This window comes from Astatotilapia calliptera, chromosome 10 (assembly GCF_964374335.1).
Source record: "Astatotilapia calliptera chromosome 10, fAstCal68.1, whole genome shotgun sequence".
Classification (NCBI taxonomy): domain Eukaryota; kingdom Metazoa; phylum Chordata; class Actinopteri; order Cichliformes; family Cichlidae; genus Astatotilapia; species Astatotilapia calliptera.
In genome coordinates, this window is record NC_137431.1 from 14,327,274 (window position 1) to 14,354,469 (window position 27,196).

General features: G+C 40.7%; 3 protein-coding genes across 6 annotated transcripts in view; 2 read left to right on the forward strand and 1 right to left on the reverse strand.

Moving 5' to 3' along the window:
* The first annotated feature begins 1,125 nt into the window (after window positions 1-1,125).
* Window positions 1,126-13,677, forward strand: wdr44 (WD repeat domain 44). Its single transcript, XM_026182824.2, has 20 exons — window positions 1,126-1,662; window positions 2,444-2,477; window positions 3,936-4,013; window positions 4,155-4,755; window positions 4,994-5,142; window positions 5,245-5,340; window positions 5,453-5,589; window positions 5,894-5,977; window positions 6,089-6,195; window positions 6,658-6,809; window positions 6,920-7,058; window positions 10,571-10,635; window positions 10,721-10,837; window positions 10,924-11,046; window positions 11,150-11,341; window positions 11,469-11,570; window positions 12,044-12,159; window positions 12,307-12,434; window positions 12,517-12,651; window positions 12,745-13,677. Exons 1-20 carry the CDS (start codon window positions 1,586-1,588, stop codon window positions 12,831-12,833), a joined length of 2,721 nt encoding a protein of 906 aa, XP_026038609.2. The 5' UTR covers window positions 1,126-1,585; the 3' UTR covers window positions 12,834-13,677.
* A 78-nt stretch (window positions 13,678-13,755) lies between these two features.
* On the reverse strand, window positions 13,756-22,976 carry LOC113031008 (U2 snRNP-associated SURP motif-containing protein). Of its 3 annotated transcripts, none has more exons than XM_080307511.1 (25): window positions 22,847-22,976; window positions 21,979-22,030; window positions 21,656-21,740; window positions 21,415-21,526; window positions 20,846-20,949; window positions 20,641-20,708; window positions 20,427-20,524; window positions 20,267-20,331; window positions 20,021-20,186; window positions 19,738-19,937; window positions 19,225-19,268; window positions 17,655-17,759; window positions 17,505-17,571; window positions 17,217-17,386; window positions 16,963-17,125; window positions 16,775-16,854; window positions 16,592-16,679; window positions 16,366-16,494; window positions 16,054-16,243; window positions 15,719-15,799; window positions 15,579-15,642; window positions 15,351-15,495; window positions 15,040-15,150; window positions 14,197-14,369; window positions 13,756-14,114 (listed from the first exon to the last, which is right to left on the reverse strand). In XM_080307511.1, the coding sequence occupies exons 3-25, from the start codon at window positions 21,731-21,733 to the stop codon at window positions 14,000-14,002; spliced, it is 2,616 nt and encodes an 871-aa protein (XP_080163637.1). In that variant the 5' UTR covers window positions 21,734-21,740; window positions 21,979-22,030; window positions 22,847-22,976; the 3' UTR covers window positions 13,756-13,999. The 3 variants fall into 3 exon arrangements, with proteins under 3 accessions (XP_080163637.1, XP_026038616.1, XP_080163639.1); XM_026182831.2 differs by lacking the exon at window positions 22,847-22,976 and adding an exon at window positions 22,645-22,792; XM_080307513.1 differs by lacking the exon at window positions 22,847-22,976 and adding an exon at window positions 22,670-22,774.
* Window positions 22,977-25,156: 2,180 nt separating this feature from the next.
* Window positions 25,157-27,196, forward strand: part of lrch2 (leucine-rich repeats and calponin homology (CH) domain containing 2) — a 36,442-nt gene continuing 34,402 nt past the window's right edge. For both annotated transcript variants that reach the window (XM_026181519.2, XM_080307074.1), the window contains exon 1: window positions 25,157-26,028. In XM_026181519.2, coding sequence (XP_026037304.2) covers window positions 25,794-26,028 — 235 coding nt within the window. In that variant the 5' untranslated portion in view covers window positions 25,157-25,793. The remainder of the gene's footprint in view (window positions 26,029-27,196) is intronic.

Consider the following 27,196-nt stretch of genomic DNA (forward strand, 5'->3'; position numbering starts at 1 on the left):
CAAATGTCAGCAAGGCTCTAAACTGCTCATTAGTGGAAAAGTCACATGCAGTTTGCATACAAACCAAATCTGCCATGATGCAACTATACATGCTGCAGAGAGCTAACTCCCATCTAAAAAAAATGGCTGCATGCAGAGGATCACTTCCTTTGATTTCTCAAATTAAAATGATCCAGCTCTTCTCTCTGCTGAGAGAAAAGCGATAAGAAATGTCAGTAAACATGTATACCATCTCATGGGTTACTGACAGAGATTAGTCAGTGCTATGTCTGATTTGGTGATGTGCAGCACAGAAGCTCCACAGACTTTCAATGCATGCGACCTACAGAAATACTCTGACAGTTCTGCAGTGGCAGTGAATTTATTAGTGATAGGCAGGAAGAGTACAGAGCACCAGTGGATGATTGTGTGGCGTGTTCTGTGAAGAAACGGCAAAATTATGAGATTTTCTGTCAATTAGGCGTTGCAAGCCCAGTGTACTTGCCTGTGGTCTGCTTTGGGAGCTGGTGACATGAACAGAATCACTGAAAAGGCTAACTCTGCAAATGCCAGCAAACTGGTCACTTTTGAAACTGTGGTGAAGATGTGGTGTCAGTGAGCAAACTTTAAACTCCATGGATAATCCTGTCCCCCTCTGCACCACTGACAGGCAGCGGATCACCTTTTCCAACAGACTGTTTCGGCTCCACTGCCACAAGGACAGATATAAGAAATCTCTCAGACCAAATGCTACCTGCCTCTATAATTCAAAAATGTCTGTCAGAGAGTCATCTGCCAGATACACTAATAATAATAATAATTTCTCAAATATGGGTTAAACAAACTGTTGCTCTAATCATGATCATATCATCCTGAGTGGATTATTTAGGAACCAAAAACTACACCTTGCTGCTAGACCAACTAATACACTCTACTCCACCTGATCAGTGGCTGTTATTCTCTTGGTTGTTCAGTGAGTATTGTAATGTATACAGTAATTTTATAAAACGGCACTCATATTAGTGAAGTAAAATGAGTGAGAGTTAAAAGATTGAAAAAAATGATTTAGCAACCAAGTTGTTCCATTCAGATTCCAGTCCAGAAGGTGGCAGTATTAGCCGTAAAAGCTGTTCTCCAACCGCCATTGAAAAAGAAGAAGAAACAAGAGGGCGCCTGTGCCCCTCCCTTGCTTCGTTAGGATGTATTTTTTTGTGTAGCTGGTTTGTTTATGACGCGGTTCTCTGGTTTTGTTAGCTTGACAGCTTATCAAGTGTGTAATGTTGTGAAAAAGCATAACAAAAAACTCGCTTGTGGCGTTTTTTTCGGTCGATACTGTGCTTTGTGCAAGATAGATCTAAAAGAGGGTCAGGGTTAGTTAGCATTAAGTGCTGCTTAGTCGTTCGACAGGATTACATTTGTTAGCTGCAGCGTAATGTTGGACCGGAAAGTTGTTATTTGACGACTCCCGGGCTCGGGCAATGGAATATCAGTGTTAACATAGAGGACGTTACAAGCGCATATGTAATACCTTTCAGTCATTGGCAGGTTAGGCTTATACACAGCTGCCTGGAAACTAGGCTAGCTAGCGAACTACATTGACGTTAGCATGGCGTCAGATACAAGTGACACGGAGGAATTCTATGATGCTCCAGAGGACCCCAATTTTACTCCGTCTCCACAAGTGTAAGAAAAGACGTTTTGCCAATATTACTTTTGAAAACGGTGTTAAATTGCTTGTTTTTTTCTTGTCTCATATATATCTAGCTAGCGTAGTATTGACAGCTAACGTTAGATTTGCAAAATGGCCATTCTTTCATGAAAAGCATGAACTCAAGCTGCTTCAAAGCCAGGTCATGTGCCGTGTGCAAAATACGACCCAGTCTGTTTTGTATTTAGATGCCGAATATTAATTATATGCTGTCATACAGTGCTTATGTTCACCAGCTATTCAGTGCAGGTACGGGAGAGTCTAACCCTCAAAACACTCACAAGTCACATGATGACAGTAGGATTTGGACTGAAGGAACAGGTTTCTTATCAAAGCTGAAACCACAATGCAAATTTACAGTTTTCATCCAAAACATAGCTTGTTGGAATAAAAAAAAACCCGACTGAAGGTAGCAGTAGCTTACAAAACAGTATTTTTGTATGATCCGCTGTATGACAGCTCGATTAGAGATTAATAATGTAATGTAACTTTTAAAGGTGCATTTTGTGTCTGCTTAAAAGCAAGCGGTTACTGAACCACTCTGTAAATGTTTAAAGTGTGTGCTCTGTTGCTTCTATTATTTCTTCTGATCAAAAGTTATATATGGGGTAAAAGTTATTTAATTCATTGTCTCAACTGCTTAGGTGACAGGTAAAATTATAAAAAGTTAGATTTTTGTGTTGTATTTGGGTTTTTTTCTCTGCTTTATAAGTTTAGCCTATATCAGTTTTAAACCACGTGTTTTGTGTTTCTTAGGTCTCCCGCAAAGTTCGTCATTCCTTCACCTCAGGTATGTTTATTTAAATCTAGGCACTGTTGAAACAAGGTGTCACGGGTTGTGCTGAGTTGCTCTTGGAATGATTACTCTATAGTTCAAAGTAATATGGCAACAAAATAGTGACTTTTTGATTTTTCAAATTCATATATATATGCGCACGGACACACACATAAAACACTATTAGTTTGTAGCTTGTCTATAGTTTTCCTGTCTCTGAATGACCTTTGGGAAGGGGTGACTACAGTAAAAAAAACAAAAAACATAGAGATCTATGCATTTTCCAGTTATGTTTATTAATCTTGCTTTATCCATGTTTATCCCTATGAAAGGTGCAGATTTTTACCTGTACCTTGGTGATCGTGTGTAAACGGCTATGAGCAATACCGTTCCTAAACACCTTTGTGTACTAATTGTACAAGGTCCCCTCCAAGCTCATGGCGATGTAATGTTTTTTTGACAACTACCTTTATGTTAACTCTCAGTGAAATTTGCATTACTTTGCATGTTTTTTTTTTTTTTGTTGTTTGTTTTTTTTGCATGACCTCGCAAAAAAGGTTTGCATTTCATCTGACTCATCGTAAAAGGCTTTACTGTTTTATGATGTGGTGTCATGTGGTATTCTAGACTGCTGCTGGTTGTGACAGCAGTGAGAGTCAGGACACCCTCAGCTGTATATGTACTTATGACTGCAGAGTTGGGTTAGAGATCGTTGCTGTCAAGACTTGTTTTTTACAGTTATGGCTGTGACAAGTTTTAGTGGTGCAACATTGATTATTCACAGTGGTTTTGTGTGTGTGTGTCATTTGCAATTTTGATTCTGAACCAACATTGTTATGATGTTAGTTACATGTTAGATGATGCTGATAGCTGTCCAGGATAAGAGTTTAATGCTACTGTATGTTGGTAGTATGACACATTTGTCACTGAAGACCTGATCTGGGCCAACAAACAACCGAACTTTTCAAATGGATCATCAGGAATGCAAAGCAGGCTGTCAGAGAAAACAAGTTACTGCAATGAAATGCACAAATAATTGCAAGGAAAAACAAAAATAATATATATGCTATTGCAAGGTGATGCAAACGTTAAAGACAACAATCGCCTGACCTCACTCCATGCAGGAAATGGGACCAAAATAGGAGAGCGGTATACACATTTTGAGTGGTAACAAGATGTAGACATTACTTTCAATCTAGAAAAGCCATTTGTTATATCATAAGCTGGCAGTTACACAAGGAATTAATATAAAGGTAAACAAAGAATTATTACATAACATAACCTCCAAGACTGTGTTGATGAATATCATAAGATAGATAAACAATTCATCTCTAGGTTTCCATTTGTGTGGATACGCCTGAATAACTGTAATTTAGCTGTCATGTTACTGTTGATATTTCTCCTGTGTGTGTGTGTGTATTGTAAGTACATGTTGGTAAATGGTCTATATGTTTGTTTGTTTTTTCGAAACAGCTTTTGCACAATTCAGTAAACGTTGCGCAAGATTTGAGCTGTGCCACTTCTGAGACTCAGCAAGATGATTCGTTACAGGTATGTTTCTCTAGTCTCATCCTTGTTTAGAGTTTTGTTTTAAGTTCTGTGCAAAGAGAAACACATTTTCTTAGAGATGAGCTATAACGTAAAAAAATAGATGTTGTATTGCTAAATCGACTGTGTTTTCTCTTCTTTTAGATCATTGATAGTATCATCGAAGAGAGTCAAAAGGGAGACGTAGGTGAGGTGGCTCAGCTGTTAGATCAGCTGCATGTTGATGTAGCAGCCGAGCCAAATGAGCAGAATAATGGTGACAGGCTCCCTGGGGAGCTGGCTGTGCCAGCTGTTGAACCCCAGCTTGTCGAGAGGCCAGAGGAACAACGGAATAGCATAGTATCAAACGGCGAGTGCTCTATACCTGCTCTCGAGCCCACAGGTCTCCCAGGGCCATCAGCTGGCTCACAAGAACATGTTCAGCCTCCAGACATCACCAGCACCATAGGACAGAGTCAGCCCAGCCTGTCTGTTGCGGTTGCAGAAGGTGGTCAGGAGCCAAGACCGGCTGACATCTTAGACCAGGTTCCCTTGACTGACAGGCCAGCTGACTCGGACTCCTCTGGGTCTTTAAAACCTCAGCAGTTCACAGTGGAGCCAGACATTGTAGCTAGCACAAAGAAGCCTCCTCCCTCACGCCCACCCCCTCCAAGCGGGGGTCCTCCTGCAAGACCTCCGCCACCATCTCGGCCGAAATTACCTACCAAGAAGTCACAGGAGTGTGTTAGGCCAAGTGGGCTGGAAGGTAGGCAATACAGTGCGATTTTAATGGGTCTCAATGTCAAATGTGTTGCATCAATCCAGTGTGGGATTTTAAACTGTTACCTGTTACTAAACAAGTGTTAAAATGTCTTTATCTTTTATGTATGTCTATGTACTTATCTGCCACATCATATGAATCACACTAACATAAAGCAGACAGAAAAAGAAGACGGTTTTTCTTATAAAGTTTTTTTTGTTGTGTTGCGTGATTTTTTTTCCAGTGTCTGCTGTCAGTGTGGTCTGCAGTGATTCTCTGGAGCCATCAGGCCTCCTGTCTCCTGGCAGCACTGTGAGGAGTCTAACCAAAGAGCTGCAGCATTCCTTGGATCTGGCCAGTGCTACCAGTGGAGACAAGGTGGTGACGGCACAGGTGAGTGAGGCTCAGACCTCTTTTTGGTGCTAAAAAAGGAATTTAAATATTGTGCAGTAATTTCTATTTTATTTATTTATTATTTTTATTATTTATTTTTAGGAAAATGAAGATGAACAGACCTCATCTCAGAGCGGAGGACAGACCCCAGGCCCTCAACGTCCTCGGTCAAATTCTGGCAGAGAACTGACAGATGAAGTAAGAGTCAGTTTTTGTGTGTGCTTGAGTCCAAGCCACAACCTAAAATCGACACATTCCTGGCACCGGTCGTCATTGCAACAAAAATATGCTTGTGGGCATCTTAAAACAGGAAATCTTGGCCAGTGTGATGATCAAGAATTTAGACACTGGGGAAGAAATTCCTCTAATTCAGGCGGAGGAGAAACTTCCTGCTGGGATCAACCCTCTCACTCTGCACATTATGAGGAGGACCAAGGAGTACATCACGTAAGCAGAACATTATTTACGTGGGTTAGCTCGTGTTGCTGTTGTCAAATTCAATTTAAAACTGTTCAAATCACAGCTTATTAAACAAGTCAATGAGGGAAAGATTAGGGTGAAGCCAAACACTTGACCTTCAGATCAGATTCTCAGAAAAGGTTTTCCCTGTTGAGGGAATAAGTTGATTACAATGGGTTGCACTGATATTGCTCACATAAGTTTCCCATGGAAAACATGGTTAAGCTTTATCATCTAAAACAAGAACCTGGTAAAGTTTCGAGACGACGCTGATATATTTTTGGCTTTGCAGGAATGATGCAGCACAGTCAGATGATGATGAGAAGACTCAGACTCCAATGACAGACACAGACGGTGGAAAACTAAAACAGAGAACGTAAGGACTAGTGGTTTTTGGTTGCCTTTTGCTGAAACTTAGTGTATTTCCCTCTTTCACAACATCATCTAATTTAAAGTATATTAATGGTTTGTTGGTATTTCTGACCAGGACCCAGTTTAAAAAATTCCTCGGCAAGTCGGTGAAGAAGGCCAAGCATCTGGCTGAGGAGTACGGAGAGAAGGCAGTCAACAAAGTGAAAAGTGTTCGTGATGAAGGTAAAAAAAAAAAAAGAGAAGGAAGTGAAAGGATGTTGTGCAGAGGCAGTTGTATTTTTTTTTAAAAACCATACAGCCTATATTCATGTTCCTGTGGATAACTTACTAAACATTACAAGAAAGTGTCCTGTCCAACTACAACCCTAGTTGTCGGTATAACAAGTTGTGTGCACACACCGTTTTTAGTGTGTGCTTTTTTTAAGCACCATAAAGAAAAAAATGCATTAAAAATACAGTTTTCTTGAACACAAGAAAATAAATAGTCTTTGACTCTGTCTCAGTTGTACGTGTTCACTATTAGAGCTCTGACTATTATCACAGAACCCTTATGAGTCCAAGAGTGCAGAAATATGGACCTGGTAATGAGTATAATGGGTCTGACTTTAAGAATATCCCAAATGCCAACACAGGCTTGTGAAATAACCCTGATACACTTCTTCTTTTTGTTTATCCTACGCTCAGTCTTCCATACAGATCAGGATGATCCATCATCGAGCGACGATGAGGGTATGCCTTACACCAGGCAGGCCAAGTTCAAGGCAGCGCATAGCTTCAAGGGTCCCTTTGACTTTGACCAGATTAAGGTTGTGCAGGACCTCAGTGGAGAGCACATGGTGGGATTATTGTACCATGTTATTTTATGCACTGACACACTGTGTGCTACTACATGCTTGTATTAAGAGATCTTTGTTTGCTTGTGTTTATTTTTTTTATTTTTTTTAAGGGGGCCGTTTGGACAATGAAGTTTTCTCACTGCGGGAGGCTGCTGGCAACTGCGGGCCAAGATAACGTGGTTCGCATTTGGGTCCTGAAAACAGCGTTTGATTACTTCAATAATATGAGATTAAAGTACAATACTGAAGGTAAGCGCATTAGCAACATATTTGATTTCTTTTTTATTTGTATGATAATTGATTATTTGGGGGGAAAAAGAATTCAGCTGCCTGTCATTTTGCTTTGAAGGAGCCTTTTTTTTTTTTTTTAAGTCGTCTTGAGTCTCTCTGAACTATTACAGACAACATAACAAAGAAACGATTTTAAATTTATAGTATGGAACCGATAGTTTCAGCAATCTCCCTCCACGAATCTGCTGACATTTGTGAGTGTTTATTATAGGGAGTGCAGAATTATTAGGCAAGTTGTATTTTTGAGGAATAATGTTATTATTGAACAACAACCATGTTCTCAATGAACCCAAAAAACTCATTAATATCAAAGCTGAATGTTTTTGGAAGTAGTTTTTAGTTTGTTTTTAGTTTTAGCTATTTTAGGAGGATATCTGTGTGTGCAGGTGACTATTACTGTGCATAATTATTAGGCAATTTAACAAAAAACAAATATATACCCATTTCAATTATTTATTTTTACCAGTGAAACCAATATAACATCTCCACATTCACAAATATACATTTCTGACATTCAAAAACAAAACAAAAACAAACCAGCGACCAATATAGCCACCTTTCTTTGCAAGGACACTCAAAAGCCTGCCATCCATGGATTCTGTCAGTGTTTTGATCTGTTCACCATCAACATTGCGTGCAGCAGCAACCACAGCCTCCCAGACACTGTTCAGAGAGGTGTACTGTTTTCCCTCCTTGTAAATCTCACATTTGATGATGGACCACAGTAGGGCTGCACGATTAATCGTTAGAAAATCGCGATCTCGATTCATACTTATGTGCGATCTCATTTCCAAATGACAACGATTTAAAAAAAAAAAAAAAAAAAAAAAAGACGACGACGATTGTACCGCAATCTGATCCGGGACGTAATCTGCATGAAAACAAGCGCTCACTCTTCCTGCTCAACAAATGACAAGGGCGGAGCCTTATACCACGTGAGGGTATTAGCAGGGGAAAAAACAACGGTGAGCACGTCAGTGACAGGAGAAAATCTGTCCCGGTCAACCACCCAAACATCAATAACGGGAATCTTATACAGCGCTTCCCTATACCCGTCGAACTCCCGCAGGCACAAAGAAATTACGGAGGTTATTACTTATCACCTGACCAAAGATATGGCTCCCATCAACACTGTGCAAAACGAGGGATTTAGGAAAATGATCAACACCCTAGACAAACGCTACACAGTGCTGTGTTATTTTTCTATTGTTGCACTACCTGCTCTATACACGCAGTGTCGAGCAACAGTGGAGACGGAATTTCAAGCAGTACAACATTTTGCGGCAACAACAAAACATGAGACAATTGTTGTTTTTATGTTTGTTTATTGTTTTTATGTTCAGTTTCAACGAAGTTGATGTGCAGTTAATAAGTGCAATAAATATTTATACTGGAAAAGAAAATCGTGAGAGAATCGTGATCTCAATTCTAAGCCAAAAAAATCGTGATTCTCATTTTATGCAAAATCGTGCAGCCCTAGACCACAGGTTCTCAATGGGGTTCAGATCAGGTGAACAAGGAGGCCATGTCATTAGTTTTTCTTCTTTTATACCCTTTCTTGCCAGCCACGCTGTGGAGTACTTGGACGCGTGTGATGGAGCATTGTCCTGCATGAAAATCATGTTTTTCTTGAAGGATGCAGACTTCTTCCTGTACCACTGCTCGAAGAAGGTGTCTTCCAGAAACTGGCAGTAGGACTGGGAGTTGAGCTTGACTCCATCCTCAACCCGAAAAGGCCCCACAAGCTCATCTTTGATGATACCAGCCCAAACCAGTACTCCACCTTGCTGGCGTCTGAGTCGGACTGGAGCTCTCTGCCCTTTACCAATCCAGCCACGGGCCCATCCATCTGGCCCATCAAGACTCACTCTCATTTCATCAGTCCATAAAACCTTAGAAAAACCAGTCTTGAGATATTTCTTGGCCCAGTCTTGACGTTTCAGCTTGTGTGTCTTGTTCAGTGGTGGTCGTCTTTCAGCCTTTCTTACCTTGGCCATGTCTCTGAGTATTGCACACCTTGTGCTTTTGGGCACTCCAGTGATGTTGCAGCTCTGAGCCAAACTGGTGGCAAGTGGCATCTTGGCAGCTGCACGCTTGACTTTTCTCAGTTCATGGGCAGTTATTTGGCGCCTTGGTTTTTCCACACGCTTCTTGCGACCCTGTTGACTATTTTGAATGAAACGCTTGATTGTTCGATGATCACGCTTCAGAAGCTTTGCAATTTTGAGACTGCTGCATCCCTCTGCAAGATATCTCACTATTTTTGACTTTTCTGAGCCCGTCAAGTCCTTCTTTTGACCCATTTTGCCAAAGGAAACGACGTTGCCTAATAATTATGCACACCTGATATAGGGTGTTGATGTCATTAGACCACACCCCTTCTCATTACAGAGATGCACATCACCTAATATGCTTAATTGGTAGTAGGCTTTCGAGCCTATACAGCTTGGAGTAAGACAACATGCATGAAGAGGATGATGTGGACAAAATACTCATTTGCCTAATAATTCTGCACTCCCTGTATATTGATGCTATGATTATTTTTTTATTATACTGACATGGTGATTGGTATTCTCTCAGTGATAAATTCAAAAGCCCTGGCAAAAAGGTAGCTGGAAATGCATACAGGGACTCTAAACAGACTGTGTTTACCTGATATGTAGCTACATTTCTAGGGAGGTGCACGTCAGGTTACACCTTAGGCTTTCAGAGGGGTTTGTGGTTACAATGTAGCTATGGCATAGATTTCCCACTGAAGCATAAATCCCCAGTAAGACATAGGAAAAGGTCAAGCAAAGGACCTGAAAGATGCAGGACCTTGTGCTGGTCCATCACCTGATCACTGAAGCCTCATCAGAAATGGTCTCAATGAAAGGTTGGCTTTCAAGAAGCCATTCTTAAGGAAGGAGAATAGGGAGAAAAGCCTGAGGTAAGCCAAGTTACACAGAAACTGGGCTGAAAATCAGTGACAGCAGGTCTCATGGAGTGATGGATCCAAATTTGGCATTTCTGGTTTAAGTTGTCAGTGCATATATGGAAGGGATCAGGAAAGGGGTTGCACAACGAGGATCTCCAGTGCTACTGGAGATCAAAAATGAAGAAATTTTGAATGCAGAAAAATCAGATTTTGACATATATTTCTGAACATGTGGCAGTCAGTGTAACAAGGCATACCTGGATAGAAGAACGGAGTGAAACACTATCAGTCAGCTTTGAATGTCCTTCAAGAGGCCTGCAGAACCATTCCTGAAGACTACTTAAAGAAATGAGCAGAAAGCTTCTCAAGCTGCCAACTCTGTTTTTGCCCTATATACTGCATCTGATGTATGTTTACACATGCTTTAGTAAATAGTTTGTTACACCTATTTAACATTTTCCTAGCCAAATATAAAGAAATTAAGACTCAAGACTTTTCCAGAAGATGTTCAAGTTCTTGTTAGAGAAACCTTCCTTTGTTTTTTCTTCTCCAGGTCGAGTGTCACCTTCTCCTTCTCAGGAAAGTTTATGTTCTTCTAAATCTGACACTGAGACTGGGGTGAGTGATGACACTAACACAAAAATCAGACATTTTTAAGCCATTTTTGTTCCAGATGTGTACCTAAGTGACATTTTTATTGTAGGCGAGTTGTATTCCAGAGGACCCAGACACGGAAGATAGGAATGCCCCTTTCCGTCAAGTCCCTTTCTGCAAGTACAAGGGTCACACGGCTGATCTGTTGGACTTATCCTGGTCAAAGGTGATTAAAGCACCCTGTTAAGTTTTTCTACCCCCACACATTTTCTTCTCTCTTGTCTCATCTTTTCCAAAAAATTTTTTGTCTAGAACTTTTTCCTGCTCTCCTCTTCCATGGATAAAACAGTCAGGTTATGGCACATATCCAGGCGAGAGTGTCTCTGCTGCTTTCAGCACATTGATTTTGTCACAGCCATTGCTTTCCATCCCAGGGTACGTTAAGTCACCTTGCATTACTGCTCTCAGCGCAAATCATACATCTATTATTTTGTCTCACAGACTCCATTCATAGTACTTTTTTTTTCTTCTTACCCAGGATGACAGGTACTTTTTAAGCGGCTCTCTAGATGGAAAACTACGGCTCTGGAACATTCCAGATAAGAAGGTGGCTTTGTGGAATGAGGTGGATGGCCAAACCCGGCTCATCACCGCTGCCAACTTCTGCCAAAATGGGAAATATGCAGTGATTGGCACCTATGATGGTCGATGTATCTTCTATGACACAGAGGTATACACATACATTGCTTCATCCAGCCAATACATGGTTTAATTATTTCTTTATAGTACTTTTTTTCATGAACACATCCATTCAAATATGAAGCAAATGCATTTTTCTGTTTGCACCTTGTTTTTAGCGTCTGAAATACCACACGCAAATTCATGTGCGGTCCACCAGAGGAAGGAACAAAGTGGGACGCAAGATCACTGGCATTGAACCTCTGCCTGGAGAAAATAAGGTAACAGCTGGCCATCCCTACAAATACGTCTGCGGTGGGTCGTCAATAGGGCTTGGTAAACTGCGGTTTACTAGACCATCTTTATTTCAAGGCTTTCATAGCTTAATTTTTCAGATTTAAAGAGAATAAAAAAAATATATAAAGAGAAATAAAATATCATCTTAATATTTAAAGATATTGGTCAGTAAAACTTTGAGGGACTGACCTGGAGCTGTTGGGTTTTGCTGAATTGCTGTTAACATTATGATGGTGTAGATGTTAATAATTAAAGTCTTGTTTTTAACAGCACAAAATTTTGAGTCGAAGTCCAGGGCAAACTTCAGAATGCTGATAGGCGCTGGTTCATTGAACTAATCGATGGAATACTTGATTACTAAAATAATCGACAGCTGCAGCCCTAGTCGTCAGTGTAACAAGTCGTGTCTGTAAGACTTGTGAAATGCCAAATGTTGAACTGTACCCTTTGCCCATAGATTTTGGTGACATCAAATGATTCCCGCATTCGCCTTTATGACCTGAGGGACTTGTCTCTATCAATGAAGTACAAGGGTTATGTCAACAGTAGCAGCCAGATTAAGGCCAGCTTCAGGTAAGGGTGTACATTGCTTCTAGTTTGTTTGTTTTTTTGTCAGTTTCTAACCTTAAGCATGGACAAAAGCTCTTTCTGTTGTTGTTGTTGTTGTTGTTGTATTGACACAGTATGTTGCAGTAAACCTGTTTGGCCTTTTTCCTGTAGTCACGACTACTCCTTCATTGTAAGCGGCTCAGAGGACAAGTACATATACATCTGGAGCACTTACCATGACTTGAGTAAATTCACATCTGTACGGCGGGACCGCAATGACTTCTGGGAAGGGATTAAAGGTAACTGTGGTTATGCTAAGTGGCAAACACCGTTTAATGTAAGCAGCCATGGGGCTGCCACTAAAGAGTTTTTCTCTTTCAGCACACAACGCTGTGGTTACGTCAGCCATCTTCGCACCCCACCCAGGCCTTATTGTCCCACAGGAGAGTGGTGCAGAGAAGCCAGAAGCAGAGTGTAAGAGCCTGGACTCCACAGACTCTGAAACGATACCCTCAGGTATGCCCCCTTTAATTTGCATATGACTCAAGATTTCTTAAAACATCACAGTTCAGTGTCGTAAACTTGCAATGCCATTTTCTCTCTTTGCAGGAGCATTAAAGACAGATCACACAGAAGTTCTTCTCTCCGCTGACTTCACTGGAGCCATCAAGGTTTTTATCAATGTAAAAAAATACTGAGCATTTTAGAGGCTCTTGGCTCTTCAGGTTCAGGCCCGTCTATCAGTGATCAGTCCTAAAGGTTGAGGACAACTTGTCTCAGAGCCTTGTAAGGTCACTAAGTACCTAATGGTACTGAGACAAAGTTGTCTGTAGTAGCGGTTTTTGGTAAACAGGGAATAGGTGGAATAAATAGACTGTAAATGGACAAAGTGAGGTTCCTTACCACTTTTTGTTTTTAAATCTTTGATACCAGACAACTGTGAACAGTTTGGTCTGAACGAAAGATCTGGACATGTCAAGCGTGAACAGAAACTAAATATGTTCAGATACGCACGTGTACATTTCAGGCGGTATGGTCAGGGCTGAATATAGCTAGAAGACTACCTGTAACAGTATGGGGCACCTTATGCTTTCTTTGGCTACCACATTTCAGAAGAAATTTAGAGAAGCAAGGCCCTGATGTTGGGCAGATTTTCATGTCTTGTGTTAAGACGCATTTGTCTCAAGGTGTCTAAAGCTGGACTGTAATGTCATTTACAAAATATTCGTGCCTACAGAGTCTAGATTGCTTTCTAAATTACACTTCTAAAGCTTTCCTCTCACTTTATCAAATATTTCAGCAGATAACAAACATTTCAGTGCAGGAGATGTGTGGCTACTAATGATCGGGGCTGGGCATCTTAAATCTGTGTTTCAGAACCAGTATTGGGTCAAGTACTTTTGATACATTTCTTTGTTCAATGAAAGCACATTTCATTCTATAAAACAGTTGTGTAAATTTACTGTGTAACATTGCATACTTAATGCTTTTGTAAACAAATGCTCTATTACTTTCCTCAATAAAAATCCACACAAACTAAAAGAGTGCTTGTCGACAAGTCATTAACTTAACATTTTGATGCTTTTTCTCACGAATCATCTTACACACACACACACACGCTTCCATCACCAAAGGTGATTTATTTAGTGTCCGAACTTTACAGCGACTTTTGTTTGTTTTAAACCAAACATTAAAACAAAAATAAATATAATTACAGTGTTCATTCTTCATCATATAAAAGTGTACTGAATCTTGCATGGAGTGTTTTAGTTATGACAGAGCAGACGGGTTGGTCTGTTTGAAAGAGCGCTGCAGAAGTGCACTGTGTTACTTTGTGGACAGGAGCACGCACTGCAGAGCTGAGTCAATGTTTGCTCTTCTTTGCTTTCTTGTGTGAGCCACGGGGTGACCGTGACCTGGATTTGCCTGCCTTGTGGTCCGGAGATGGTGATCGGGAACGTTTGGACCGTTTGGGAGACCTGAACAAAACAGAAGATAAAATACTGACTTTAAAGATAACACTCAGGATGGATGCTACTGCAAAAGCATCAGTTGACTTACTTTAAAGGAGAGATGCTCCTTGATTTTCGGGCCTGGTGTCCAGGGTCATTACTACGTCTTCTATCCCCATCGTCATTTTTTCTGCTCCTTTCTTTGCTCCTCCTGTCGTCCTTGGACCTCTCCTTGGATTTTGATGTTGATCTCTCATTCTTCTCTTCATCTTTTTCAAACTCCTACAGGACAGTAAAAACATCCCTGTTAATTTGTAGTTATCCAATTCCCTAATCAGCTCAGTCAGGTTTAATGGGAGTTTCTTTCTAGCAGGTTCTATAACAAGGAAAGTAATTTTTATTTTATTTTTTAAACCTCTTTGTCATCTTTTTTGGTCCATGGGCAAAAGCAATAAAATGCAGAATTATTTAAATGCAATGAAGCTGCTACATTAGAACACAAGTCCAGCAAATTCTGCTAGTTTTTTTTCCCCCCCTCTTGAGATCTCCACACATAACATACCCAACAGAGCAACATTTCTAGTAGTGAATATGAACCGTGCCACACAAAGCAAATTGTGCACAAACAAGAACCAACAGCACCTAGGTTAAAATAAACTGCAGCTACAGTTCCTTACCAGTAGATGGTGCAATATTGACAAACATTTACAACTCTGCCACTAAATCATTATTTTAACTGTACTGACCAATTTGAACTAATTTTGTTTCTTTTTTTTTCCCACTACACTGTTCATTATTAGAGGATGTGCTTCTATTATACATGAGTGACTTGTATTTTGCTTAAAGTGGGGCTCTTGGGGAGAAAATCTGAGCACCTTTTATTCCTCCACAGGTAAAACACAGTGCAATGTAATTTTAAAGCTATACTAATTCAAGTGGCTCATCAACCCACCTTTTGTAGCAGTTTGTTTCTGTAGTGCTCCACTTGTTGCTGTAAGCTCATTCCAGACTTCCTCTGCCTTTTGCCAGACTCCAGCTCATCTTGGATCTTCATAACCTTTACCTGTGTTATAGTGAGAAAGCAAATCAGTTCTGAACATTTACCAACTACAATCTGACTTATTGTCCAACATGCCTGATGGTGGTACTCACCATCAGGCATGTTTTTTTTTTTTTGTTTTTTTTTTAAATAAGAACTAAAGGTACACAGTTTTCAGCAAATCTAACTCATACAAAGATGCTTTTGAACAACTTTTCACTTGCCTCTAGCTCTCTCAGCCTTTTCCTTTTGCTCTCAGACATCTGAAAACTTCTGAGCGAGCTTTGAAAAACCGCACTGTCATAGTTTGATAGACTGGAGGAATCGGCACTGCTGTCACTCTCCGAGTCTTCCTCTTGCGAGTTGCCACTGTTGACAGGCATGAGATCCATTTGACTGCAGTCTCTTTTTTTAAATAAATGTACACAGGAGGCGAGACACTCGGGCCTTACCTCACGTTTGCTTCATCGCCGCTGTCTCGCTCCACCACAGTGTCCCACTTAGATTCAGTCTTTGCTATGAGAGATAAGAGAACAATAAGCACGATGATCTGGGCAGATTGATGATACAGTAACATCCTGACAAGTCTTACCTTGAGAAAACACCCCAGTATCAGTAGTCTTCTCCCACTTAGATAAAGGCACACTTGAGACAGGAACACTGCCTTCATCCACTGAGGAGATAAAACAGCCACAAGGTTAGGACGAGGACAGGTCATCCTTGAAAGGCTTCCAGTTAGATCGTGATAACAGTGACTTTGCTCTTTAATGACTGAGAAATACAGCACAAATCTGTTCCTGCTGAGATCGAGATGCGCACTCGTTACTCAGGACGTCAGTGTTTTGATGTATGAGCTGGGTGGATTATTGACTTTTTTGGTTTAAAAAAAAAAAAAAAAAGAACACTATTAATATGCTGTGGACTCACAAGGCATCCCATCAATGTCATCAGCGGTGACCCCTAAGGGAACACCGTCTATGTCATCAACAGGGACTCCATCCAGAGGGTCCCAGCCCATAGGGCAGCCATCCAAGTCATCCACAGGAGCTCTGTCCAAAGGTATGCCATCTATAGGTGTGCTGTCCATTGGTGCACCGTCAATATCACAGGATACTTCCTACGAAGAGACATGGAAATGCATTTATGTCGAGGTTCATTTACTTTTCAACAAGAAGGGGAGCCTATATTGTTGAAATGGCATCACCAACAGGCAGTAATAAGGGGAGTAATTCAGCTAACCTCTGCCATCTCTGCTAGCTCCTCCCCTGCTTTGGCAAAGCCGAGAAAGATATTCTGAAGGTGGATTAGATAAGGCTGTGGGTAAATGGCCCAGTCCTCCCAAGCTCGAAAACAACTCATGACCTTTTGCTGTGGAGAGAAAGAGATAATATGCACATGAAAATGTTTTGTTGTCCTATTTTTAGTAAATGTCCTTGTGCGAAAAGCAAGCGGATTCCATGATTACCTTAAACAGCTCAGCCTGCAGCCTGGCTTGTATGTTTTTGTGCGCTGCGTTAAGATCTCCAAAGATCTGTGGCAGCTTTGCTTCAAAACTGGAAAGATGAGGGGAAAACTTTAAGATGGTCAGACAAAGCTGAAATAAAATGCGATCAGAGTGCTCAGGCCAAACTTAGGGAAAGTCTCTTACTATTTCCGGTAATACGAGGCACCGGCTACTTTGGCACATGAATTGTGCAAGATGTCTGACACAAGGTACAATCTGGCGATCTGTGAGATTGAAGTGGACAGAAAAGTTCAATATGACCTGGTTATTGTAGCTTTACAGAGCTTCTGTGTAACACGTGTTTTATATAAAGATATATGGAAGCAAACTGCCTTCTTCTGAAGGGACGTCTGGAGCGAGGAGAAGGAATCGGAGACATGTCCCACTACTTCCTCTGCTGCGTCCGCTCGGTCAAGACAGAACATCATGGCATTGGCAATGTCTTCTCTCCCAGCAGCGAGCTCCTTAAGCAACATCTCCAGCCTCTGTCTGTGCCTGAAAGATGTTTACAGAAGAGTCATGTTCGTTCAGTTTAACTGAAGTTACAAGCGTAAATAAATGTCGCCGTGACCGCTAGATGACTTACTCGGCTCGGAGTTGCCCTTTCTTCACCTCCTCCTCATGGGAAACATCATCTTCTTCCTCTTGCCTTTCTTCACTTCTCTGAGAGTAGCTGTTTAAAGAAGGTGGTCTCCACAAAGAGCCTCCGCGGAACATGCGAAAATCTGTCGTCCTCCACTCTGTTGGGGACTCTCCCTGAGGTACGGATGAAAACCAGACAAATTTTAAAAAAAAAGAAAAGATGATTTAAATCCACATGACCCCGTTACTTCCGGTAACTGTTCAGAAACAAGGTTTTGCAGAAACAGAATACCTGAAGAATGGAGAAAAGCTTCCAGCGATAGTACACATGATCTTGGCTTTTGTTGTCAAAAAGGAATCTGAGACAATAACAGATAAATCAAACACGATGCAATTTTCTCTCAACTTAACACCAACACGGGCCCAAGTGCTGCAAACATACCTGTAATGTGGGTTGTTTTTCTCTTTATTCATGATTATGGCTTCAAACACTGGACCTTCACGCACCACAAACTCTATCATCCTGTGAATAAGGAATAACAGATTCCTGTGGGGACAGAGAGGCGCATCAGAGCCAGGTTTAAGATTAAAACTCATAATGCACACTCAAGCATCTCTAACAGTAAAAGGCCCATGAATATTATTGGCAGACTAAATAATCAAGATATACTGTGCTTATGCATGCCCAAATATAATAGGAAAACCACACGTGTGGGCCTGTCTTTTTTCCCGATAACTGAATGTAAGAATGGAGAAGAAATGACACAATCACAATAACTTTTCATGGCTCACGTTGCAAAGCCCCAATCCAAAGTTTAACATTAATCATGAAGCTTCAAGATGCCAAATATGCAAGAATCCTGAGGTCTTGCTATATTTGACTCATGCAAGGCTTTGAGAAGAAAAAAACAGTAATTTATTACTGTGTTTTAGTTGTCAGGGTTGCCAAATTTATGACATCCTGTAAAAATCTTGCTGTCTAAAATGTCTGAAAAAGATGTATCCAGTGGTTACTTTGGATTGGGGCTGCAGACCTGAAACCTGTTTGAACTTGATCAGTGTAGACTGTGTTCATGCAGTTATGTCTGCCACTATAGTTACACTCACATAATATGTCATAGTAGAGTAATATTATTATTATTACTCTACTATGACCTGAAGGAGCTGCTGGCTTGATTTATGACAAAAGTACTACTCTACTGACATCTGACTTGAGAAAAATCAACATGCCTTCTAGCTGTATCGTCTGCAGTGTCTCAGCCTACCCATGGGAAATCCAGGGTTTAAAATACAGATACCAACGGATATTTACAACAATTGCAATTAAGTATTTAACAGAAAAATAGCTGACAACTGAATGACATGGTGGGAACAAGATGAGTTTTGATGGATTTTTAATAAACTGAAACAAGAATTGCATGTAAACCTCAAGCCATGACATTTGACATGTGTGAGGAATTATCCAAAAGTTCTGCAACTCTGCCCTTAAAAAGCAAACACCAGGCTTAATGTAAAATTGGCCCATCTACCCCTTTCGAGGTTGCTCTGTAGCTCTGGACTGCTTCCAGTGTCGCTCAATCTACAGAAGGCGGGGGGGGGGGGGGGGAACTGTGCAGCGCACTGATGAGGCAACTGTGTTTTTTGGCCACAACAACAGTCTTCACTAACTGCAAATGGTCAGAGCACGCCTGAGCATGTAGCCTTCTAAAAACAGCAGCTCTGCTGGAAATGGTTTACTGCTTCCCAAGGAGAGGGGAAGGTGACCAAATTTAGATTTTTATCATCACGGGCAGAATCACACCTCCAACAAGTTGCAGATGTCAAAGTATCCACCCACTTACAGCAACTGTAAAACAACTGTGGGATGCCAAGTGTATTTCTAACAGCCCTAAGACCTGAGACTTCCTGCCACAAACAACACATCTGGATAAAAGAACAGTGCACCACAGCCTCTCGCTTATAACACTTGTGTTACAACAGCTGGGCAGTCATAGTAAGAAGAGTGTGTATACCTTTCGGTTGGGATAACCACTTTGACTACGGCTTCGGACAGAGTCTGTTTGTGAAGTCAAACCAAATAGTGAAAACGTTAAAACGTGAGCACTTGTACAGATGAAACACTGCAGGATACATACAGCATAGAAAACGGTGACAGTATTAACGGTCAGTGAAAAGAGATAGGGTGACACAGCTGTAGGACTCCAATGAACTATTGTAAAATACTACACAATCTATACAAGCTGAGTTGATTCGAGTAAATAACTGTGACAAATAACTTTTCAAAGCACACATTTACCCTGACTTGGTCACTAGCTATAGTTTCCAAACTTAGATCAACAGCAGGCCTTTCCACAATAAATAAGTAAATAATAATAATAATAATAAAATAATAATAATAGTAATACTGATAAATCTGCAGGTCTTTAAAGAAACAGTTTTCCTTTAATTGTCACACTCTTATTCCTAATTCATTACATCACCATACAAATGCAGTTAACACCAATTACTTGTGGATGAGATTTTACCTTGTCAAGCTCTTTTTTAGACATGCCCAGCGGCTTGGTGAAGTCATTGCGGAAGCGATCCCTGGGCTGGGCATTGAAAGGCAGGCCGGACGGCGGCGGCGGTGTGACTCTCACTCCCACCGGCGTGTAGAGTGGCTGAGGTGGGATGCGAGCTGGTTTGCCCCATCCCAGCTTCATCTCAAACCCCATAATCACTTTACCTACAAAGCAAACCATATTTCATTGTGCTGTGAGAAAAACAGCTGTGATATGTAACAGGGGTATTTTTAAGAGTCACCTGTACCATCTAGTGCAGCCAAGGCTCTCTCCGCATCTTTCCGTGTCATGAAGGCCACGAATGCTCTGTTAGAGGTTCTGCAGCGCTCCTCGTCTGTTCGGGGCCACATAATCTTCACACTGGCCAGGGGACCATACTTGCAAAACTCTTTACAGAGCATTTCTTCATTCATCTGAAAAGTAGTAGAAATTTAAATCGAGGGTCGTACGTGAGCAATATGTTGAACCTATGCAAGTCTGTGTGGACCTTTACCTTTGGACTTATGCAGTTAATGTAGAGATTAGTGGTGGTTGGCACTGTCAGGTCATCATATAACGCTGTAGGGTGAAAAAGGGCTTGATGTTAGGTCAATTTAAAGGTTACCAAATTGATTCAACTAACAACAACAGTAATATCAAAGGAGGGGTTTTACTTGATCGTCCTGATAAAGGCGTGTCCAGATCTCCATAATGTCCTCCACCGGAGTCAGTTTTCTTCCTTTTATGTCTCTCCTCACGCTCTTCTTGTATTCTGTATCCCCACACATGAAAACAGATTTACATGTCCCAAGAAGATAAACATATTTCACAGAAACATGATTTCTAGCACATTTTTGAAAAATAAATTAAAAAACAAAATCAACTTACAGCTTAAGTTCTTCCTTGAATAGTTCGAGATTACTCTTCTTTTTCTCTTCTGCCTTTTTTTTAAAGGTCTATCAAACAAACAAACAGCTGGTTATTAAAAACGTTCAAACACTGAAAGCTAAGGCTAATAGGACCGTATTTTTACATTAATACTTAATCAGATATTATGCATTTGATCCAAAATAAAAAAAAAGAATAAACTTACAGACTTTTTGCTTTCAGCTGACGGTGAGACATGCTGGGACACGTGGACAAACTTGGTAGCAGGTTGGTAGAGCTTACTTTTCTTGACCTCTGCTGCTTCCTCCTCTGCAAAGATTAAGACAACCCTCGAATACTGATCCGGCTTATTTATGTAAACGCTTTCATTGTTATGACTTGACCCTGAACACCATTCGGACAGAAAGTGGCACTGGTTCCAAAAACAATTCATATAAACTCACTCACAAGTGAACTAAATGAGATGTCTGTTCATATAACAATACGTTGAGCAACTATGTTCAACTATAAGTAATCCTATAGTCCAGTTCTCCCAGAGTTCACAGAGTCTCTGAATTTTATTAAACCATCACAAACATGTGGCCCTTAAAAATGAAGATGGTGAACTATTTCACTGCTGAGTCAGGCACTCAGTTCATTATTATTATTATTAGTATTTTAAACATGCAACTTGAAATCAGGCTTGGTCCTGACATCCCACTGCTGAACAAAAGGAACATAACTGCAATGTCGCTAAATCACATCATGATGCTTGTGAAAACCCTCGCTGCTCACCTTTAGTCGCATTCACAATACCTCCACGGACAAAAGTTTTCACTCTGCTTTTCTCGCTGGTCTCAAATGAAGCCAGAAATTCTTCAAACACCTCTGCTGCTTTTTCTTCCTCCTAGACATACAAGGAAACACTATTTGTATTAATTCATTACCATTTGATCTTAATAAGGTTTTATTTCCGCCAAACATTCAAAAAACACTCTCCATCGTATCTAAATGTTACATCGCAAACCCCCTGCACCTTTTTTTTGAGCTCCTCTTGTTCCTTCTTTGTGAGTGTTTTCAGTGGAGCTGCTGGTTTCCCCTTTCTATCTGCCATGCTCAAGCTGCAAGCAATACATAATAATACACAAGGGTGGAAAAGTTCATGTTAAAATGCCTTTCAATTGGTAGCACAGAAGCAATTGTAGAGCTAGCACTTTCTTGTAGCATTTTCATGCTTTGATAATAACAGTAAATCTTAAAGAGAGCTCCCTGATCCAGTGGGAGGAAGAGCCCACAGCAGCAGACATGCACTGAAGGGCAAAGCAATAGAAATCTCTGTCTTCTGTTGAGTCATCTTACCGATTTAGTGTCACTTATGGCATCCTTTCTTTGGTAAGATATTGGATACAGACTATTAAAGGAGAAAAACACAGAGTATTAATCGCCAAATAAAATAAACAACACACAGGCTTAGAAAAAACTAGTGCTACTCATCAATAACCACACACAGTGCTAACCTATGGTACCAGGGGGGTGGACACTGGAGTGTTTACAACCCTTAAGTTTGATAGTTAAAGCCAAGAAGATGAAGTGCATTAAACTAAGAGGCTTTTTGAACAATAAACATGCACTACTTAAACAGAGAAGCTGGTCAGGTCCATCTGGAGCAAATAAACGTGTTTAAAAGGCCTGGACAACACACAGGCTACCATTCCACTTTGCTAATGTTAGCTAACGAATAAAGAGCTAGCCCACCCTTAACCTTCACATGAATAATGCTAGAGCTTATATTTCCTCTGTCAACCTATGACCCCAACAATTCAGTAACTCGGACACATTTGCATCTTTCATAATCGCAAACACCTCCCTCAGTGCTAACACTCACACAGAGCTCAGACACTCTTAGCTAGCTAACATAACTGTCTCTTTATGTTGTTCTGAAACGCCGCAAAAGCGCCGACTGACCGCGCAGGACAGCGTTTAAACCACAGTGCATGCACACAACCCGATATAACCGCAACTTACAACGTGTGTTAAGCTATTGCTTCACCATTTGTTTGCGACTGACAAGTGGTTTTTTATCACATCGTGCTAGCACGAAACGAGTGGAGCTCCTGTGAGAGGACGCCTGCTCTTCTCTGCTCGGTCCGCAGCTTAATTAAAGGAGTCCGTATCTCTGTGCGCTCATACTCCACTCATTACGGAGACTTCTCTTTCTTTCATCTACCTGCTGCTACAGTTTTGCCTCCTCACGTCCAGGTTTGTGGTGGTCACCGGCTGTGGGGTTTTCATAAATCTCATAAATGTCAGTTGGGGTTTAAACAAAGAGAGAGAGAGAGAGACCCCTTTATTTATTAAAGTGCAAGAGGCTGATTTAAAGCACTTTTGAACACCAGTGGACAAAAGACAGTCCGAATCAATTACTGATTATATGTGACACGTGTGATGGAAAATATTAAGGTATATAAAATAATTATAATAAATTCAAAACGTGCCCCGATCATCAAGCTGCAAAGCAATTGGTGGACCTTGGCTTACTTGTTTTCATGATCATTTGTACCCATTATTATCCAGTCCAATCCAACTTTATTTATAGACTTTAAAACATAGTTACCAAAGGATAGCCATAAAAAACAATAACCACATATTAAACAAAAAGGAAAAATAAATAAAACATACTACAAACTACAAAGAAAAGATGTACAATAAATTAAAATTAAAAATACATTAAAAAAATTAAAACTAATCAAATAACTGACTAAAACTGATTAGAAGCCAACTCTGATACTACTCCTAAAATGCCTTGAAGAAAGTGTGTGTTTTTAAACGTGATTTAAAACTCAAGTGTTAGGTCCAGCCTAATATGGAGGGGCAACGTTGCTGTCGTGGCAATTTGGGAGCCACACCAGCAAAAGCTTGTCCCCCTGGTGTTTTTTCAGACAAGGAGTGACTGGTCCTTGTTGTCCACTTTGAGGAGTGTATATGTGTTAAAGGTCTGCCAGGTAGGAAGGAGCTAGGCAGCTAAATATTTTTTTAATTAATTCTTAAAAGGACAGACAATCAACGTAAAGAGGCAAGACCCAAGGAAATATGTTCATGTTTAGGTGTCCCTGTCAGCAGACAAGCTGGGTTTTTGGACTATTAGTAGGCACAATAATGAGGCCTGATCAATACCAACAAAAAGTGCATTACGGTAATCAAGGTGAGTGGTCACAAATACGTGTAAAACTCTCTAACTCACAAAAGTGATAAAAGACACAAGTTTAGAGAATTGCCTGAGATGAAAACTGTATTTATTTTGTCAATTTTAAGATTTATGCATATTTTTACCCCAAGGTCGGTAAAAACTGGTTTGTGAATCTGACAGTCATCTACATAAAAATGAAATGAGACATTGTGTTTGTTAAATGAGAGCACATCAAATAAATAAAAGAAAGGGGTCCAAGGATGGATCCTTGAGGTACACCACATGGGAGGGAGATGAACAAAACTTACCAAGTGAGACAGAAAAATATCTGTCAGGTAGGTATGACTTGAACCAGTAAAGGCAGGACCTCTGCCAACATGATGTTAAATGTTATGATCTAATGTGTCAAAGGCTACTGTGAGATCTAAAAGCACAAGTATAACAGAGTCCCCAAAGCCAGTGGTTTGAAGAAATAATAATAATTAAAAAAAAATTCAAAAGTACTTTAAAAACTTGACTGAAACACCTCAAAAATATTGTATTTGAAAAAAAGGCTGCAGCTGTAAGGCCACTAGTTTTACACACGTGGTACATGTATAGAGAATAGTTTTGATTAATGAACATCACAATACACAGTTTAACTGAAACCTTATGTGATATTAAATGGAAAATGAAGCAGTATAGTAAATGTCCACACACACCTGCTGTCGTCTATTTCCTATCTCTACCTTAGATTAAAAAGTTTCAGGTCATAATCCGCTGCCTTCATGAGCTGCATGTCAACATACAAAAAGTGGAAACTTTTATTAAAATACACATCTTTCTGTTTTCCTGTTGTCATTAGCTAACACCACTTCTGCTTGTTTTGGTCATTTTAAAAGTATTATGTCTGCAATAGCTAATTAGGTTTTAGAGAGACTACTAGCCTCATTAGAACAGGGCAGATTAAAAGAACTACATTCAACCTATGATATCTTGTTGCTATGATAAATACATATATAAATATACTGATAATATACAGTTTCAAGATCCAAAGTTTAAAAGAAAAACGTATGGTACAATGTGCCATGCTCAAACTGCAAACAGTGCAACAACAACAACGTATGGTGAGACACATTTTGCCATAGATAGATAGATAGATGGATAGATAGATGGATGGATGGATGGATGGATGGATGGATGGATGGATGGATGGATGGATGGATGGATGGATGGATGGATGGATGGATGGATGGATGGATGGATGGATGGATGGATGGATGGATAGATAGATAGATAGATAGATAGATAGATAGATAGATAGATAGATAGATAGATAGATAGATAGATAGATAGATAGATAGATAGATAGATAGATGGCACATGAGGGTTGTTTTGGATAACCTTCAGTTTACTTTAGCACCATTCTGTGACATTACTGGGATAGTGGAATGCCCCATTAGGACCCGGGTATGATGGTGGAGAAGTTTTCACAATGACTGAAGAGGATAATTATTTGACTCACTGTTCAGACAACCAGGAGCAGTAAAGCAGTAAATGATTAGTGATATCCAGTGAATGTGATGAGAGCTGTACTATAGAAACATGTTAGATTATATATGTTTTATTTCAATGTTATAATAAACCTTTATACGCTAAACATTTTTTAAATAACTATCTACAGTGCACCAATTAATGTGCTATGCTTGTGCCCCCTGTGTCATTCTGGGTCTCCTGTTAAAAGGTGTTTATTACCAGATGGAGAGAAAAAAGGGTTAAAAGCCCAAAATGGCCACCATATCCCCTCATCATCATCATCATCACCACCAGCAGCAGCAGTAGTAGCAGCAGCAGCACCAATACCTCAGAAGCCCATCCCCTAGCGTCCGTGCTGGGAATGTACCGTGTATGCGCATGGGCGGAGAAACTGCCGCTGTGCGCTGTTATTATTGTAAGAGTAATTTCTTTTTTTTCTTTTTCTTTTCTTTTTTTCTTTTTCTTTTAAAAAATGGCGTCCAGTCAGGGAGGCGTGGGAGCTGTCACCGCTCTACAAAGCCATCACTATCCCACCGGACCTCACTGGAGCCCGGGCATCACACCGTTCCAGCAGCAGCACCACACGGCCCGAAGCCTGGACCGGGCTCTGGAGGATGCCGTGTGCTCGGGGATACTGAACCTGAGCGGCAGGAAGCTGAGGGAGTACCCGGGGATGAGCTACGATCTCACCGATACAACACAAGCAGGTGGGTTGGTGTGCACGCGTGAGGACTACAGGAAACAAAACGTAAACCAACAGAAAACACGTACTCGTGGATGAATGCAGCATGTCCGCATTGTGCATGGATTTTATCTCGGTTTTGTAGATAAAGGCGCAATAACGTGTAGGATTATGATAACGTGACATTATTTATAGGAGTATACCGTGTACTCCGCGGACTTCTGTAAATGCACATTTGCTACATCCTGCTTGTAATTACTGTCCACCGGGGCTCGTATATCTGTAGTTTAGTGCGCTGTTGTGTTGGTCGACGCCAGTAGCTTTCAGTCCCCCCCGCCCCCCGAGACACATGAATGAGACGGCAGGCGCACCCAAGTAGGTGCTGTGCAGTGGTTTGCACACCAAGCTGCAGCTGATTCGGCACGGGGCAGCTGGAGCACTACACGAATGAAGACTGCGGCAACGAAGAGTGTGATTCTTGCTCAATGAATATCATTTGTGATGAACATGTGGCACACACACGCGCGCGGCTTTTTTCATATTCGGCACAATCAGACAAAAGATGCAGGGTACTTGCTGGCAGCCTCACGCCCCTTTGGTTGCTTGGCTGTATATGCCCATATAGTGTAGCTTGTAATGTACCAGACAGGAGGAAGACACGGGTTTACTTTTGGTTTCACGTGTAGGCTGATTCCTGTTTTAACCCATGTCTTTATTGGGCGATCTTTTTCTGGGTCACCCTTAACCGTAGTTAGTGGGTCAGTATTAGTGTCACGTTTTTCAGCAGTCTGTGTTATCAGTGTGAGGTCATACATACATAAGTTTTATTGGGAATGGCCTGACTTCAGTGGCTGTGCGTTTAATTAGGGTAGACATACATATATTCATCTTTTTGCACACATTTGGTAATTTTGGTAATACTGGCTTGCTATTTATCATTTCCAAGCATTAACATGAGCATGTGGAAGATGCCAAATCTCAGAAATGATAGTCTCCTCCTCTGATGTGTCCATAGACCATCTGGTGTTAATCTGTCATCATGTGCAGCTCTTACCCTTACCCGTACCCCCAGGGTGTTAAAATTTTCTACTCCAAGATTTCAGAACCTCTTCACATCTAGACAGTCTTCTTTGAGCACACCTGAAAGTGACTTGTTTAATTACTGAATCAAAAATAAAGCAAAAAGCACGATA